General features: G+C 46.0%; 1 protein-coding gene across 1 annotated transcript in view; it reads right to left on the bottom strand.

Moving 5' to 3' along the window:
* LOC144170474 (adipokinetic hormone/corazonin-related peptide receptor variant I-like) overlaps positions 1 to 18,131 on the bottom strand; it is a 65,468-nt gene that overhangs the window by 31,955 nt on the left and 15,382 nt on the right. The window contains exon 2 of the mRNA XM_077700302.1: positions 3,515 to 3,682. Within this exon, the coding sequence (XP_077556428.1) occupies positions 3,515 to 3,682 (168 nt within the window). The remainder of the gene's footprint in view (positions 1 to 3,514; positions 3,683 to 18,131) is intronic.

The raw sequence follows: 18,131 nt of genomic DNA, 5'->3' as shown, positions 1-18,131 counted from the left end.
AAGGACATTGAGTGTGTCAGGTCTACAGACAATAGGTGGAATGCAAAATTGGAGCAGGGGTATTTCAGAATTAAAGCAAGGATACTTGGCGGGAGCAAGATGAGTTATACCGCAGGAATGGGAAGACAAGGCATGAAATTTCGAGATACGCAGTATGAGCGAACACAAAGGTCACTTTAAAAAAATCACTTAAGAAGAAAGCGATAAAAAAAACGTCCATGCGACATCCCGACAATGCGGAAGTGGGCGTCCAGTGAGGCTGATACAAAACCACTACGCCGGCTGATAAGGGTAAAAGTAACAGAGTTTTAGTGGATTAGAGTAATGGTAGTGACAGTACTGTGTTCCAACCAAGACCGGACCTAAACACGGTATGTAATGTGCGGTTGTTTGATTGTAGTTGTAGCATGAAAACCCAAAGCTGTCCAAAACAAAGGTAAGGAACCGGCCCTAGTGGTCGTAATTTACAATGCCATTATTCAACTCGCCAACCACAACAACTGGTGTGCATTGTTCTTGTGTCAGTCACACAAAGGGTCAACCACAACGCTGGTGTATTCTTCAAGTTCATTTCGGAGCACAAGTACGCACCGATACACTTTGTTCCTTAAACGGGCCATGCAGACAAAATACAATTTTGTTTTATTCGAAAGATTTCGTGTTCTATAGTGGCCCCCGCGCTTGTCCGGAAGCAAACGATGCTTCATTCACTGCGAAATTAATCAATTTAGGTTGAAGTTTTGATTCTCCCGCCGAATCGTGTGTTTTAACGACGTCTGTAATGACATCATTCTTATATGTCTGCAGGCTACACTTCGTATGAAGCGGAGACTTGTTTACCGTTAGTCAGCCTAGATGGCGCCACCATAGCGCAGCGGGCCGTTTTGTGCCTTTGCTTTGTTTTTGACCGTATTTGTACCTGGGTTGTTTTTGTTCAGGGGAAAAATCGTTTCGTGAAACATGGTGCTCGCTCCACAAATATCGTCCCGTAAGACGCCGTCGCTTACGCTAATCGGCCAGTGTCTTCTGAGACAACCCCAAAGCCCCGCAGTCCCGTGCAACTAAACCAAGCATATTGCGCGCAGTGCCAACAGCAGCACGCATGGGTACTTCTATGTTGACGTGTGCTTTCGTAACTTCCACTGTTTGTCCCACCGTTCTTACTGCTATAAAAAAATGTGCCCTAAATTTAAGCGCAAACAGCTCGTTCGGCAAGCTTATATGCTCGGCCTAATTTGCGTTTGCTTTGGCCAGCCTCAGCCAATCGCAGAGCTGGCGCGTATGACATCATAGGTTCTGTTGCAGAAAATGAGCTAGTGGGTCGCATGGCCACTGCCTTTTTTTTCTAATTAAATAGCTTATTTGAGCGAAGTGTGCGCTAATACTGGTGTCAGTAGGATTCTAACGAGGCAGTCTTTCGAATAAACCAAACTTGTGTTTTGTCTGCATGGCCCCTTTAAAGTACCTCGTCCTTGGCTACGGGATAATATGAGCGCGGCGACAGGGAGACCGAGTTCGAGTGAGCTTTGTTGAACTGGTCGGGGATGATCTGCAGTCAGAGGTGATTTCGAAATAAATATTGCAGGTAGTTTGAGTCAGCAGCTTCAACTTTCCGGCATATGACATGCGCTAATGGTACATCCATTGGCTGTCACTTCTGGGATTTCAGTTGGAACTCCAATAGAGTTGCGTTGTCAGCGAATATTAAGTTGCGAAAAGCGTTTGCGCACGCAAAGGGCGGCGGCCAAAGTATTTAGTGGCTGGCTATGGCGTCGGCAGGGACTGTAACTGATTTGTAATTCACGTCCTCTCCGGCCCGTGTGCGTAAGCGCAGCAGCCTTTGTTTCTGCAGTAAGCCTGCTCAGGGATAGTCTGACGCTAATACTCCCTTAAATCGGCCGACGGGTGACAGGTGTTCCCGCGCCTTATTGCAGAGCACGCGGGCTAAATTAGTAACGCTAGGAGCGCAGGCTGTGAATATGCGACTCCAAAACGCCTTTGCTAACCCCGATGCGGTGCTATGATACGTTTCTGTGAGCAGTAATTGCACGCATAAGCGGCAAACTATGTTCAAATCGGGCTCTTAAGCCCAGAAGCAAGACATGGGATAAGAGGCGAACATCATTTGAGGGCTACGGACTAATGGGGTCGTCGGGGCATAATTAACGCGCGCCGAAATCTTTGCTCACCGCATTCGCGTTTTTCGCCTGGGCAGAAAAACAGCCGCAGCGGTCATAAATCGAACCGATGACTTCATAAAATCCATAGGGTGCTGAACAGACGAGGGCGAAGAAAGAAACAACCGGCATATACAGGCGCCAACCTCCAACTCCAAGTTGGAGGCCCAAGGTGGAGGTTGACGCCGGTATATGTTGTTCGTTCCTATCTTCGTTCTCGGCTGTTTAGCGCCCTATTATTTTTACGGTAGCTATACAGAAGCTAGCTCAACAAGTCTTGTTAATCCGCGACTTCGCTCTCAGCTACGTGATGTTTTGACCTCTGAGTCAATGTGGCGGGTAAAACTTGCAAATGAGGAAGCGAGAATACCGCCCATAGCACCAAAAGTTCCCTTCTATTTAAGGACGTGTTGTTGCGCCGTTTTTTTTAGTTAGTAGCTACAAATGACTGCAAAATCAAGGTATTGCAATCCGCTGGCTGGAACAACTCGCCATTCTCGGCATTCGCGCACAGCATTCGCCGATGCAACAAACGAGGTATTCGTATACCCCGGCGCGCTTATACCAATCCCCGTCCCTGGACAATGCGATCGTAACCTTCGCCGAATATTTAGGCTTTCCTTTCCTTTTCCTCAAACCACAAACAGCATATTCACGCTGAACAAAAAAAAAAAACGTATCCTCCACCAGGCAAAATCCCCACAAAAGAAGAAAAGTAGGCCCGGGAAACTACCCGCAGACACACCCACCACCCACACTGGCTGAACTACACTCCTAGGTACCCCCGCTATAGTCCCCTTTTTGCCCGCACTGCCGGCAGACGGCGAACGCGTACCACATGGTATGGGCCCGCCTGTACACACCGACTATGCACTTCACAAACACGTCAAGGTAGCATTGGGAGGCCACCCTGCGCAGCGATGACCTCGCGTGCCAGCGATGGCTGGTAGAGGGGGCCACAGCGGTGTTGGAGGCCAGTGCAATCCTGGAATTAGGATAGCCACCTCCTTCCATCCCTCTTTTTAGTGAAGCTATTTGCAATCAATCAATTAATCAATAGCAAATAGCATCACTAAATAATTAATTGATTGATTGATTGACTGCAAATAGCTTCACTAAAGTTAATTATTAATTAATTAATCGCCGATAGTCTCACTAAAACAATTATTAGCTTTACTACAAGTACCTATTAATTAATTAATTAATTAATTACTTAATTAAATAAATAATTAATTAATCAATTAATTAAATAAATAATTAATTAACTAATTAAATAATTAATTAAATAATTAATCTAGCCTGCAACATGCGTGACCGGGAAAAGGAGCAGCAATCACCTGGGGCAGGCTGCAGGCGATGCTGATGTACCAGGCGGCGGCCAGCATGAACTTGCTTCTGCGGCGCGCGTCGTGCACGCGCAGGGGATGCAGGACGGCGAAGTACCGGTCCACGCTGATGCACACCAGCACCATGGACGACAGGTACGGGCCGAAGGCGCGAAGCACCTGCACACAAAACCGACTCGAGCCTGCGCTGTTTCTGCCGCAGCATGTTTACAGTGTACTAAATAGTGCCGGTGAGGGCTAGCGGGACTCGCGTCTCCAAGGCCACACTGTCCCGATGAAAGTGACGAGTTTGAGACCTGGCATCGACTTTCCTGGCTGGGAAACAAATTTTCCGAGGATCATTCAATTTGGAGCAGAAGTGCTTGTTCACTCATAAAAGGTCTCAGCAAACGAAGAGCACCTCACATTCTAAAAAGCGTGCTCGTCAGTCTCGGTTCGGCTTTGTTGGGATGCCTAGCGAGGCCGCAACCCAGAAGCGACGACATGGTGTGCGAAAGGGCGTCTTTGAGGCTTTATATTCATATCTAACTCAGACCTCAGTTTAGATTAGAACATGCTCTCGTCGCTTTCGCGCATACGATTGCGGCATGAGCGATGGTCCCAGAAAGGGCCAAAGGAGAAAAGAGAACAAAAGTACAGAAAAGAAAATTTGCGGAATTCGGGTCCGGGATCGAAACCGGGGCTACGGAATGTGATTGTAACACGCATTCGCTGCACCTTGCACAATCATTGGCTCCAGTTAACTAAGGGTGGACCTATATGGTCTTACAAACGCGTGCGGAATACATCTACTGAAGCCTATAGGAGCTTTTAAGCATGCTAATTACAAATTTCGCAAATCATGTTTGCACCTTTAGCTTGTATATAAGGTTAGGAAGAAGGTTAGCAAGGTTAGCAAGACAAAAAAGAGAGGAGGAGGAGAAGAAGAAGAAGAAGAAGAAGGAGGAGCAAAAGAAAAAGAAAAAGAAAAAGGAAAAGAAAAAGAAAAAGAAAAAGAAAAAGAAAAGAAAAAGGAAAATAAGAAGAAAAAGAAAAAGAAAAAGAAGAAGAAGAAGAAGAAGAAGAAGAAGAAGAAGAAGAAGAAGAAGAAGAAGAAGAAGAAGAAGAGACGAAGAAGAAGAAAAAGAAGAAAAAGAAGGAAAAGAAGAAAAAGAAGAAAAAGGGAAAAAGAGAGAAAGAGAAAGAGAAAAAGGAAAAGAAAAAGAAAAAGAAAAGAAAAAGAAAAAGAGAAAGAGAAAGAGAAAGAGAAAGAAAAAGAGAAAGAAAAAGAGAAAGAGAAAGAGAAAGAAAAAGAGAAAGAAAAAGAGAAAGAGAAAGAGAAAGAGAGAAAGAGAAAGGAAAAGGAAGAAGAAGAAGAAGAAGAAGAAGAAGAAGAAGAAACAGCAACAGAGAAGAATTAAACCACTAAATGGAAAATGATAATGAGATAATGACGATTGTAATTATAGAAGACGATCACACCACTGGGCGTGTTTCGGCTGCCAGTGCAGCATCGACTGCGATGGACTCTGAAGCGCCTACCTCAGCGACAGCTGCGAAATCTGGTCTCCTGCGAAAGTAGGCCTTGGAAGGAGATGCAAGGAAACACAAGATTCCGAACAGCGAGCAAAGAAGCTGGCGCTCGCTGCAGCTCGAACCTCCTCTAACCGTTACGACGCGAAGCTTATGTATCCCTGTATTTACGAAGGCATTGTTCTCACTGAAGAGAATATAATCACGACAGATCTAACATGCGACACAGGGAATCGTATGGGTGGTATTCATTGAAAAGTTCAGCTGTCAATTCCTTCGCTTGGCAACACTGGAAACGGCCACGGACATGGCGCGGCTTGTGCCACTGCGCCCACACGCCGAAGAAAAAAAAAACACCGGCGTGCGTCGTCTTCTCCGCTGCAACCCGATTCTCAACGGTGGTGTAAACAGAGATGCAATTAACCGCGCTCCCATTGCATTATAGGCATTACTTTGCGTTTAGAGGGTAGAGTTTGCAACGTCCAACACAAATCAGATGCTTAGCACGCACAAGTGCCGCCATCCCGCGGAGCCCGACGTAACCAGTAACGGCGCACTCACATGGTTGCCTGCATACATGCCTCGCCAGTGAATACGAGCTATAGCTTGAAGTAAAATAAAATGCTTTCGCATTCCCACACGTGATCAGTCTGAAGCGTATCTCTATATTAAGTGCGAATGCACTTCTTAAGCGACCCTGAACCTGCGTCCACCGGCGATGTCCGCGCACGTGGAGATGGGCGCGCGCAGCCTGGCCGCTGACATGGCACATACCCACGTGGGGGATTGGCCAGAAATCTCCTCGTCTTCCTTGGCAACGGAGGGAGATGGGCGCGCGCTGCCTGGCCGCTGACATGGCACATACCCACGTGGGGGATTGGCCAAGAATCGGGCGTGAGAAGAGCTAATGCACCTGCTTAAAGGAGTACTGACACGAAATTTCAAAGCTGAGATCCGCTCTAGCAATCAAGTACAACGACAACACAAATAGGTGTCTGTGAATAAATGCATCTTTCTTTCTTTGTAGTTGTGTGTGTGTGTGTGTGATCACTCTTTCGCGAACATTACCGAACCGCGCAAATTCAACTCGTGCATCCGCACTTTTACATTCTTCCCCTCGGGGAAATGCGGGGAATTTTTTTTTGGAAGAAGGGAGGGCGGGCGTTGAAGAATACCAACATAATGTAATTACAAAAAAATATTATAAACCGCCGGACTGAACTCTGGTGTTGAGCGAAGTTTTTAGGTAGTTCTGCAAGCGTTCCATGCCAATTGTAGCCCATTGATTTCAGTTGGGGTAGTACGCGCGTTTTATTGGCACATAAATTTTATATATTTTAGTACCTGGGTTCTATCTTTAGCTAAAGCTATCTCGCAACGGCGTAAGTGGAAAAAGTCATGAGATCAGACTTCTTCTTCAGCTCAATACTGTACACGCTGTGTGTTAGAATATAATAACGTTGGAGCGGTCCAAAGGTAAGCAGCTGAAAAAAAACTCCCCCCACCTCCCCGAAGGGGATCGTGCGGAAATGCGAATGCATTGGGTGCACCAATGAGTGCGCTGCGGCAAGCAGTAACGGAGAGAGGCGTGCGCTCCACTGCATTTATATGCATTTTCCGAGCGCAGTGAGCGGAGAGAGGGTACGCAGAGAGGAGTGAGAGACCCGCGCAACACGCCCGCCCCGCGCGCGAACTCTCTCTCCCGCCGAGCTCCGCGATGCGAGCGCCCTCACACGCCCGAGCGCGCTCCTCCTCTCCACTCACTCTCCGCTACTCCGCCCGAGCTCCGCGATGCGAGCGCCCTCACACGCCCGAGCGCGCTCCTCCTCTCCCCTTGCCCTCCGCTACTCCCGCCCGAGCTACCACCTGCTCCGGTTGCTAGGCGCGCCACAGCTGTTGCTAGGGGCGAGGAGGAGCACGGAGAGATAACACCTGCGGGCGCACGCCGACGGAGCACGACAACCCCCGACTAAGAAATGCATTCGCATTTACGACGACGACGACGACGACGACGAAGGCAGAACTACAAGGCGCGCGCTCACGTGCGCTCGCGCTGGAGGAATGCAGGCGCACGCCGACGGAGCACGACAACCCCCGACTAAGAAATGCATTCGCATTTAAAAGTTGGCTAGCAGCATGCAAAGCTTGCATCGTTTAAAGTTATTGTACGCGTAAGTGCTTAACTTTAGACATACATGGCTCAAAAGTGCATTCTTAATGATCTGATTTTACTATTTCTTTTTTCTCCCTTGCGTTATATGAATAACTCCTCAAAAAGGTACATTTGAAGTCTAAATTCATATTCGATTTCTCCCTGTATCCGTGTCGAATGACGAGGAGAAACTATGGAATCCAGCTGTCAGTGGAATCCAGCTGTTGAGATGTTGAAAGAGAAAAAAAAGCAATAATTTCGGGGCTGTCACGAGAAACACTCAACGCTTCGCCTCCACTTTCCCCACCCAATCCAAAATAAGCCAACCTTCGATAGTGTGGAAACACGGAAATAAAACTTGTCACATCTGTGAAAGAACATATTCAATCCGTTCAATATATGAGCACAATGCGCCTTTTCTACGGAGTTAACTTTCCAGTTACTGCATGCAAGACTGAAACGTTATTGCCAGCTATTCTGGTCCACACCAGCTTCCTATTCTGCATCCGTCGGCTTTCGAACTCCATTTTTGCCTTTTCACCTCCAGAGTGTTCTGTATTTCGAGCGAGGTCTCTTCCTCCCCTTACTTTCCGCATTTCCGCGAGCAATCTGTTTTAGTTGCTTATCGTATTTTCTCCCGCGGCACTGAGCTCTCGTGTTTTGGTGGGATTTTTAAGGAGGCATACTTGATGTCTAACGCCGCTTCGATCCTGGACGATCGTTCACCAGACAGGTATAGCTGTTTCCGCACCACCGAAATCAATTTGTTTTGCTTTGAACTGCCTTTCTTGAACCACTTTGCGTTTCTCATCCATCTTATCTCAATACTTCGTCCGTGCCGCACATTTTAGAGCGCGCTCTTTGGAGCCCCTTTTTGTATTTGAGCAGGGGGGTTACGAAGCAAACGGGAGGTGGAGGTCGGGGTGAAAGAGAGAGAACGCGAAGCTCAGCGGGCAATGAAAGATGGGAGGGAGAAGAGAGCGCAAGAAGGAAGGAGTAGTAGTCTCGAGGAGAAGGATGGCAGGGCGAAGGAAGCAAGAAGAAAAGGAATTGCCGCACGAAACATGTTCCACAGCTGCGGGTCCCTCTGAGGGATGGCGCCAATTCCAATTCCTTTCCGGGTCCCCACCTCCGAAAGAAAACAAGAGAAAAGTGGGGAACAGCACCCGCACCAGCGAAGCTACGGCAGGTTTACAGCCAATAGATGAATAAGGGCAAGCATCCAAAATGTAAATTTCAGAAGAAAAAAAACAATTAGCCAAATAATAAAAACAACAAAATACCTGAAAATCACAACACGAAAAGAGCCCAGCAGCAAAACAGTGCAGTTTGAAGAGGTCCTAAACTCTAAAACCCACAGCTGCTAGAGGCAGTATCCGTATTTCCGAATTCACGCAGTCTGTCTTCAATACACAGTACAGCTACAGAAAATCTTCCCCCGAAGAACACTAGCGCCGCGACGATCTGAAGACGAGCACAAGCTGTCCACTTCATCACATGCAGCACCCACCCACATCACCTTAAATTCTATTAGAAGAGGCCGCAAATGAGCACCGACAATTAAAGAGGCACGTGCTACACCTCCAAACAACACACATCGTTTCGGAGCCCATTTCATGAGCGCGAGACGTCCGGCATGTTCTTGCTCTGTCTTCGGCGAGCGACTGCGGTGAAACGTACCGCGCATCACCAATGCGCTCCTTCCCGCCATTTCCGATTAGCGAGGCAATAGCGCCGCACTCCGTTCAGTTTGCAATGTGCCGCCTTAAACATTGTCCGTGCCAGCCGCAATACTCACAGTTATACAGCTCCGCTCGCGTTTCGCATTAAAGAGCATCGTAATCGTCAATGACTCTTTAAGCGAAGCTTAAATGGCTGGGGTTTCGCGAATTTTTTATGTTCGCGAACTAAAACTCCCGAGGCTCCACGTGTCTGAAGCACGAGGCGTTCTAGAGCGCGATACATTGGAAAACAAACGCACGCAGTTCAAAAAAAGATTAGGCCATCAAGCTAATACGTATCATCACTTGGATGGGCATTTTGAGTAGCTTAGTTGTCAATATGTGCCATTTTCAAGACAAGCAGAGTCAGCATAAATGTCTGTGCGTGTATGTGTTTTTCTGTGGGATGACCAACGTCGACGACCAAGACAAATAAACTTTGATTATGCCTTTCACCTGAATTCTATGCCACCTCTGTGTCGTGCGCCTAAAGGGACACTGAAGGCGACTTTCAAGTTTTGTTCAGACGAAAGTTCAGCTGCAGCGTAGCCCCGTCAGCATTTATTCGGTGGCGAAAGATGCTTTAGTTCCGGAAGAATTACCGATTGAAAAACGTGTTTCTCCCCCTCATTTTTCTTGCTCCATTTCGTGACGTTTCCCGTGGTGCAAACAGCGACTGTAAACGACTGAGACAGGGGTGTGGTCCAGCAGGAAATCTGCAGTTAATCTGCAAAGAAATATGTTACGTGTTTTTTTTTTTTGAGAGAGAGCTTACGTACCACGGTTGCCAGATGGTGAAATGCGGCACCAGATTTATTTATTATTTATTTATTTAGTACCCACAGCGCCTCGCGGCATTACAGTGGGGGGGGGGGGGGGTGTACAAAAAGGCAGTCACAAGAAGTACTTATCAGCAAGCAAGAAAGCAAGTTATAAGAGAACGCATATATACATTTCAAATAGCTGAAGAGATGCCACGAAAAAATACTGCATTATTACAATAATTCAGAAAAAGGCACTCACAAGTACTTTACACAAGCGGGAATCGAAGGTTCAAAAAACGACAAAGCAATGGAAAGGGCATATAACATTTTCGATAGCCCTCAGACACACGACGTGAAAAGACGGCATTGGTACGATAATTGAAAAAAAAAAAAAAACAGTGCGTTCGGCGAGGCTGAAAAAATGCAATTCATGTATTAAAAGAAGCAATTACAGAATAGTGAGCGGACAGGTGATTTGAGGAAACAGCAAAACCTGCGCGGTAGCAAACACATGACAATGTTAGTTTAGGCCTTCGAGTGACGTAACTGTGGACAGGAACGTGTTACTAGAATGGTGTACAAACACGGAAGAAGGTAATCTGTTCCACTGACGAATGGTTTTAGGAAAAAATGAGTGAAAGAACAAACTAGATTTGCAATCTATCTCACGAACTTTATAAATATGGTCTATGCGGGCGGATATGTGATGAGGCGGGAAAATATACGATTCTCGCGGCATACCATTCTGTGAAAAATAAACTTCATAAAATAATTTTAAGCGAAATACAGTTCTGCGATGCTCAAGTGATTTCCAATTCAGTAAGTTCAAGCGGGTATTTCTACTAAAACTTGTATCTTTTGCCAATTTTCCTAACACATACCTGGTAGCGAGGCTTTGAAGTTTTTCTAATTTAGCTTTATCAAGCAGGGTTGGCGGGTCCCATACCGTGCAAGCATATTCGAGTATAGGCCGTATGTTTGTTTTATACAATATTTCTCTGGCAGTTTGCGGAAAGGTGCTTGTGTTGCGGCGCAGAAAACCTAATGTCCTTGAAGCCTTACGGGTAATATAATCGATGTGTCTGTGCCAGCACAGTGTTGATGTAAAGTAAACTCCTAAGTATTTAAATTCCCTTACACACTTTAATGAGCAATCTCTTATTTTATAAGTTGGGTAGTGGACTTTTTCTTTTCTGGTAAACCTAATAAAGACAGTTTTTTCCAGGTTTAATGACATGCCCCATTTTTCGCATCAAGTGTTAATCTTGTTCAGATCATTTTGAATTACGTGGGTATCACTTTCACAAGAAATTTTCCTGTACAGCACACAATCGTCAGCGAAGAGCCTCATGGATGATGTAATGTTATCACTGATATCATTTATATAAAGCAGAAACAACAAAGGCCCCAAGACCGATCCCTGGGGCACCCCTGACGACACAGCTGAGGTATGAGAGGCTGCACCATTGATGATTACATATTGTTGTCTACCGGTAATGTACGCTGAAAGCCATGACAAAGTCTTAGGGGTGATACCATAGAAGGACAGTTTTTTCAATAACAGTTTATGTGGTACTACATCAAATGCTTTTCTAAAATCTACGAAAATGCAATCAACAGATTCACGACCATCAAGTGTTAGTGCGATATCATGCGTGAACTGTATGAGTTGAGTGACGCAAGATAAACCCTTCCGGAATCCATGCTGCGATGGGTTAAACAAAGCGTTATTTTCAATGTGTTTTACTATGTTGCTATACAAAATATGTTCTAGGACCTTGCAGCACACACTAATTAAAGAGATGGGGCGGTAATTTGATACAACAGAACGTGGGCCGGTCTTGTGAATTGGAGTAACACTCGCTATTTTCCATTCTTGTGGAAGGACGCCCTCTTGGAAAGATTTTTCAAAAATTATTCTTAAATATGGTGCAACAGAAGACGCTCAAGGCCTTAGTAGTGCATTTGGTAATTGGTCTGGGCCAGCTGCTTTTGAAACATTTAAGTTCTCCAGCAGTTTTTCGATTCCGCGTGTGTCAAAAAGTATATCTTCCATTTGTTTTTGAACTACAAGGGTACTTATGCTATGTTGATGAGTTGGCGATAACGCCGATCGAAATACAGAACTAAAATAGCGATTGAAACATTGCGCTTTTTCGAAAGCTTCCCCCGTAACACTGTCACCTTCAACTAGAGGTGGAATCGAGATGCTGTCTTTTTTACTACTTTTCATGTATTTCCAAAGCTCTTTTGGGTTCTGTTTAAGCCTATATTCAAAAGAATCGAAAAATCGGGACTTGGCTTCTGCTATGGCTGATTTGACATGGTTAGATATTCTTTTAAGCTTATCTGCATTTTCTGCGCATGGACTGTGCCTAAAAAGCTTATAAATCCTCTGTTTTCGTTGTGTGAGCCGGTGTAATTCTTTTGTGAACCAAGGTTTATTTTAATCTGGTGAAATTTTGGGGTTGCTGGTGTTGTGGTACCGATACGGCTGCACCCGATAATACCTTGTAAAAAGTGGTGAAAAAATTTTTGACCGTTTTAAACCACGGTTTCCTTAACCTGAATAAAAGCTCTTCCCGTTCGTAAACACATAGAGCCACTCCGATTGTTTGGCTGTATGCATATTCTCGCGTGCTCGGTACGCATTTTGTGTTTTCACCCCTGCTTGAAAGTGATAAAAACTCCAATGTGACGCTTTCTATTTCAAACAAATCACACTGAATAACAACCTTGGGAATATTTTATGCAGGACTTACCACTGACATTCCCTCTCAGATAAATTCCCGGCTAATTTGTGACAGCTACAAAAGGTTTGTATGAAATGTTGAATGAACGATAACCAAGTGTTAAATGCTCACGTATTACTTGAGAGAAAGATACGTTGCACCTTACACATACATAGGCGAAAAGCACAGCGAGCTCAGCAACTTCCTGTGCGAGCATGCCCATAGAAAATGAAGTAAGTGCTCTATCAACACACATGGTGAGGGATATGAATAAGAAAAATTACACCATCTTCCCGTGGGGAACCCTGATGAGGATGCGAAGCATCGTGGCGGTTCCGTGTGGTTCCATTGTGTTGCCGTTATGTTGAGTGATCTGGTGTTTACTAGCGCCAGGAGGAATTCCGCGTCCGTATCCATACCGGTGGCAAAGACACGCAAGTACTGTTGTGTTACGGTGAGTAAGCGGTGGTTCTCGGGGCGCCGAAACTCGTCCATCATGTTCTTGCCGATGTTGTTGTCTCTGTGGTAGAATCGGTAGTCTCCGTCAGCGTTGTTGAGGTAAAGGTTGTTTACGTTGTTGCACCGGCTGAGAGCAACGTACATGCCCTCCTCTTCGCAGCATTGTCTTCTCCTTCTCCTTCTTCATCGGTTCCTCTGGGGAAGATGACGACGGTGGTTCAACGCGAAGCTATCTCGAGATGGATTGTTTGGTTGGCCAATCCCTATGGGCATCCTGCCACAATCAGCATCAGAGGCGCTGCGGACTCGGCTGGTTGAGCTGCAAGGCGCGTGGCGCTCCCCGCCACAGCTTTCCCTCGGGAAATTCAACATCCTCTTCTAAAGTTTTCAGTTCGTCGTTTCCGTTGACGTTCAGCTTCGCGTGCCTTCGTTGTATCAGTAACTTCCTGACGTAGTTTGAATGAGTCAAGGACATAAGGCGCGTTCGTAGCACTTGCTCCTGTCCCGGTTTTGTAGCGTAGTGGGAAGAGCACCGTGTACCTCCCGTTGCGGCTAGAGAGTCGTGAGACCGTAACCGGGTGCCGGTAACTATTTCCTTTTTTTATAGTGTAGGGGGAGAGGTGCGGACCACGGGCGGACGCCGGACATAGCCCCGAGCAAGAGATGCTTTGCATATAAAATTATTTCATTTCTCTCAAACTTATTTGCTTTGCATCTAAAATTATTTCATTTCTCTCAAACTCATTTTGCTGTATTAACGACAGAAGTATTCAAGTCAACATCTGCGTTTTGTAATCATCAACAAAAACACAATTTTCAAAGCTACGTTTTTGCGAATTGCATGCGCAGGAATTATACAGGCACAGAAAATACATTAGAGCGGGCGTATTTTAGTGCTGGTGAAAACCGGTGAAATTTCGATGAGGGGATGGTATGGAAGACTCTTTCCAATCTGGCAAAGCTGTTGCGTACGCCCTTCTTGTTCCGTTGTTCACCACGTGACTCTTAGCCCACCCGGTCAGCCGTTGTTTATGTCATCTCTGCTGGGCGACTGATAGCTTCACTTTTTGATTATTTACGAGATTATTTTCAAAATACTGCTCCAGACACTGGTATATTCGTTTTCTAAGGATTCCAATCTATCTATTTAAACCAACCTCGGTTTTTTGTTAAGTGTACCTCTAAGAGCTTCGCTCGTCATCCATCTTCACAGAGCGGAATGACTCATGATTATCTTTCAAGTAGCTAGGTTTCATTAGATATTTCTCAAAACTATTTAACCTTCGAAATAAAATATTCAACAACGAACATTCGCGCCTTCATTTACCTAAACCGGCTCTGCTTTTTGTCTCTCTCTCAATCGACCACACGTTCACACAAGCGAAGTGAAAGAAGACTTTTTGGTATGAAATCACTGCCAGCCACTAAACGTAAGCGGAAATCTTCGCGAGCGGGCGCCGCGATTTATGTGCAAGCACCTTTAGGCCAAGCGATCTGTAGAATGAGCATTGTCACCGAACTGTTTTGACGGGAAAATGTCGTCAGATCTCGTGACAAACTAGCTCTCGTGTTGAACACGCGAGGGGTGTTTTACAGATCTCTGACACAAGAACAGAGCAAAACGTTCATTTTTGTGGGGTGCTTTAATGATTTCATGTTCGAAAAATAATATAAGCTTCGCTCTGATAACTCTTTCTCTTTTTCTTTTTTATTCAATTTTAGTGCCGCTCTGCCGTCAAGAAAGGTAGTCTTATTTCTTGTTTCTTAGCCTTCTTTAAAATCTAGCGTTATATTCGTGTCTAAAACATTAAAACGTGACAATTTTACGTTATTAGGTGTTGAAGTTTAGGGCCTTTTATTGTAAAAGCACTCAAGTCCTGAAATATTCACCAGGCCTGCAAATAGATTACATTCGTTTTAGCAGCCTGTGGACTACTATAAAATGTGTAAAAGCAACGTCTGTGATACTTAAAAATTTCGCTCCTCCTAATATGCAGCGTGCTTGGAAACTCCCATAATAAACCTGAGAAACTTCAGTTTAGAGACGTGGACTTCTGGCTGAAACATAAATATTTCATTCTGAAGCTCAAAACAAAGTTTGGGGGATTTTGGTGGTTTCACTCCTAGCAACATCACGCTGAAAAGTGAAACGAATGACTCAAAAAACAATGACGCCTGTGAATGTACTTGTCTAGAGAAACTGCGCACCCAAAACGCCAACAATCGTTAAGAAACCTGGTGACACCATTGCAGAACAGTGGTACTTCGCCTAAAGCAAAATGTAGCTTTCCTTTCAAGCGCGGAAAATAAACTTTGCAGAACTCTGGAAAATGTTTTTGTAATTCCTCGTCAAAAGTTACTTCCCATGGCGTTACAGCTGACAACTTCAATGTCTCGGGAACGATGCAGAAATATAGCGCAGGAAGCAATCGCAAAAAGGTACTTTTGCTGACCATACGGCTGACAACTTCGATGTCTGGAGAAACTGGCAGAACAATCTCCAAAACTGCAAATATCACAAAAAGCAAGCTGTCCCCTTAAAGCACAGCAGTGCGGAAATACTTAAATACTTTGCACAAAACTCAAGAAATCCCGAGTAATCATGCCCTCAAATTACTGTGATGAGACGCAAAGCTGCACCAATGAATTTTTTTTTTTTTGCCGTTCGTCCGTTTTTCACGCTAACCTCTCGAGTCAGCATCGAACCAAACCTGTTCAAAATCCTCATTGTGCTGGAGAGCTGAATTTTCTTTTCGTGCACTAAGTTGTTCGAGGGACACAGGCTTAGATTAAAGTGTGCCCGCACCCCCGCTCCTGTCCCGTACTTTTCGCCTGCCCTCCCTTTCATCCCCTGAACACCCCTCACCCAGTGCCGAGTAGCAATCCTGGCTTTAAGCCGGGCGAAACTCTCGGCCTTTCCGTTCGCTTTTCTTCTCCTTCTTGCAATGACGCCAAATTGCAAGGACGCCTAGCACTCTTCATGGCGTAGTAAATGTGGAGGAATTTGTCTCCAATCGCTCTGCCCTAGCCGCCTGCATGATGATGATGATGATTAGAGGCTCTCTCTTTGTAACAGGGCATAGATTATCAACAACCGACTCGCCTCTGGGGACTGCTGCGCCAGTGGTTGAGGCAGCGGTGGTGGTGGTGGTATTTATTTTGGGACAGACAGTGATACGAAGAGGACTTGTCCCTGCGCGTGCTGAAACCACGTTCCCTAATATCACCATCGTCCGTTCTCTTTTGCGACGTTTTCCTTTTCTACGCATTACTATGTCAAATAAATGAGATCAAATCAAATCAAGTTTTACTTTTCAACATTCACGACATTATTTTAAGAAAGTTGGCCAGTCTGGTCTGTCATAGGAATGTATGCAGCCTAAATGCCAGGTGGGCGTAATGTTGAGCCTCACAACGTGCCGCAGGCAACACGACTCACTGTTCGTAGAACTGCCGGCAGCGGCAAGCTTAACGTTAGGCCTAACGCCAGGCCGGCACTTACCGACGTTCACAGCGCCATAATTATATATAGTGTGCTCAAATTACTTATGCAGGCCTCAGTACATGTCTGTAACGCACGTTTCTGAGTCGAGGGCCACAACGCATTTTGCTGGGTCCACGTTTAGTCCGCTTGAGCCATTGTGCCGTCGTGGCATTGGTGATACGAGCTCGCCTCGCATTAGGAATGCTCAATTGCCAGCCTGACCCAATTTCACGCAATTTTTCACCTCAATTAGTTTGCCCAGTTTACAGTACCTCCCCCCAAAACTTGGCGTCAATCCGAACATTCTTCTACCTGTTTTGTAGCGTGAGCTACACTGGCCGAGGTTGAGCAGTTTCGCGTGGCTCCTGGAGATCCGTGCTCCGCATGCGCGAGGAGCAGTGACGTCACACGATGCACAGAACAACATTCTAGTAACGTTGGCACAGAACGTTGCTCGCTGCCCGGCGTCTCTCACACACCCCACGCGCCCAGCGTCTTCGCCGGCCTCCGTTCCGCACGTGGCGGCCCAGTCGACTTGATCATGCGAGGGGTGGCGGGGTGTGGAACAGATGGCTCGTGCGTCGCAGCAACACCGGCGTGTGCCTGTGGAACAAGCTTAGCTCTGGGGTGATTGCTGACGCTGCGCCGTAGCCGCTTGATAAATATACACGTGTCACATAATGCTTAGACCGTGTGTGTGTGTTGGTCATTGAAGCAGCAGTAAGCATGATAATCAAGCTAATCCTAGACAACCAGGAAAGATGAGGATAACCAGCTGAACCTTAGCTTACGCTACGTATATCCTGGCATAGCCGAGGTAAGCCACTGCTAATTTTTTTTTATATTCTTCACACCATCGGTCATTTTGTCGGCAATCTCTCGGTTACGACGACGTTGCCGGTATACCAGGTCACCTAATCCTTTCGCCTTAAAACTACATGATTGGTAGGTGAAGAAGAACAGTAATAAAGCTTCGTTGACTCTCAACAGGAAAACATAGGCAACGTCCTTGTCGCTAAGCCTTTTCCTTATTGCAGCAGGAGAAGAGCAAGCATCTGTCCATTCATCATTGGCTTTATTATTTGAAGACGGAACTTCACTAGGCTCGATCGGAAGCTCCTAAAGGCACGCTAAATCTCGGACCTTCGTCCGTCAGCGTGTCCTTGAGTCTCCGCGACTCAATCCCGTTTCGGAAGTTGGGCAGGCGCTGATCAATTGAAGACTGTATTTTCTCTTGTTCTCGTTGCCACCGATCCCTTCCTGATCCCCGAGAAATCTTGTTCCACTGCCGCCATTTGCTCTTCTTCCTCTTGCATCCCTCAATTGTCTGTATGGGACTTCTCGTGTCCGAAAAGGAAAAACACAGTTGATCCACAGATCAAGCGATTCGGCTAACCTACCGAACTTGAGGAGATCAAGACTTCGATTAAATCAGCTTTTCTCTGTACGCCTAGTCCCATATCATCCCATCTCCTCGGTTCGCTACCACCAGTGTTTGAGAATTCCTCCCGGCAGCAAGGGATGCTACTATAAGAAAGCTGCTTCGAACGATTCCACTACGTAACCAACACTTCAGTGTAAAGCCCTCCCTCTTTCTGTAGTGCTCTTTTCCCATGCCACTGACCCCACACGTGTCGGCTTGATGACATTAGCGACATTTACTCTGGTATTCTCAGTCCCTCCTCCGCTCGAACCTCCAGTGGAGGAGGTCCTTGAAATCGATTTCCCCATGCATAAGCATTGGGGAATCCTCCCCTTCAGCCGCCTGGAGGGGGCAAATGGAG

This window comes from Haemaphysalis longicornis, unplaced genomic scaffold, assembly GCF_048455015.1.
Source record: "Haemaphysalis longicornis isolate Haplotype H1 unplaced genomic scaffold, Haemaphysalis longicornis Haplotype H1 scaffold_2, whole genome shotgun sequence".
NCBI classification, from domain to species: domain Eukaryota; kingdom Metazoa; phylum Arthropoda; class Arachnida; order Ixodida; family Ixodidae; genus Haemaphysalis; species Haemaphysalis longicornis.
The sequence above is the reverse complement of the archived record's forward strand: the minus strand, read 5'-3'. Positions and strand labels throughout refer to the sequence as shown.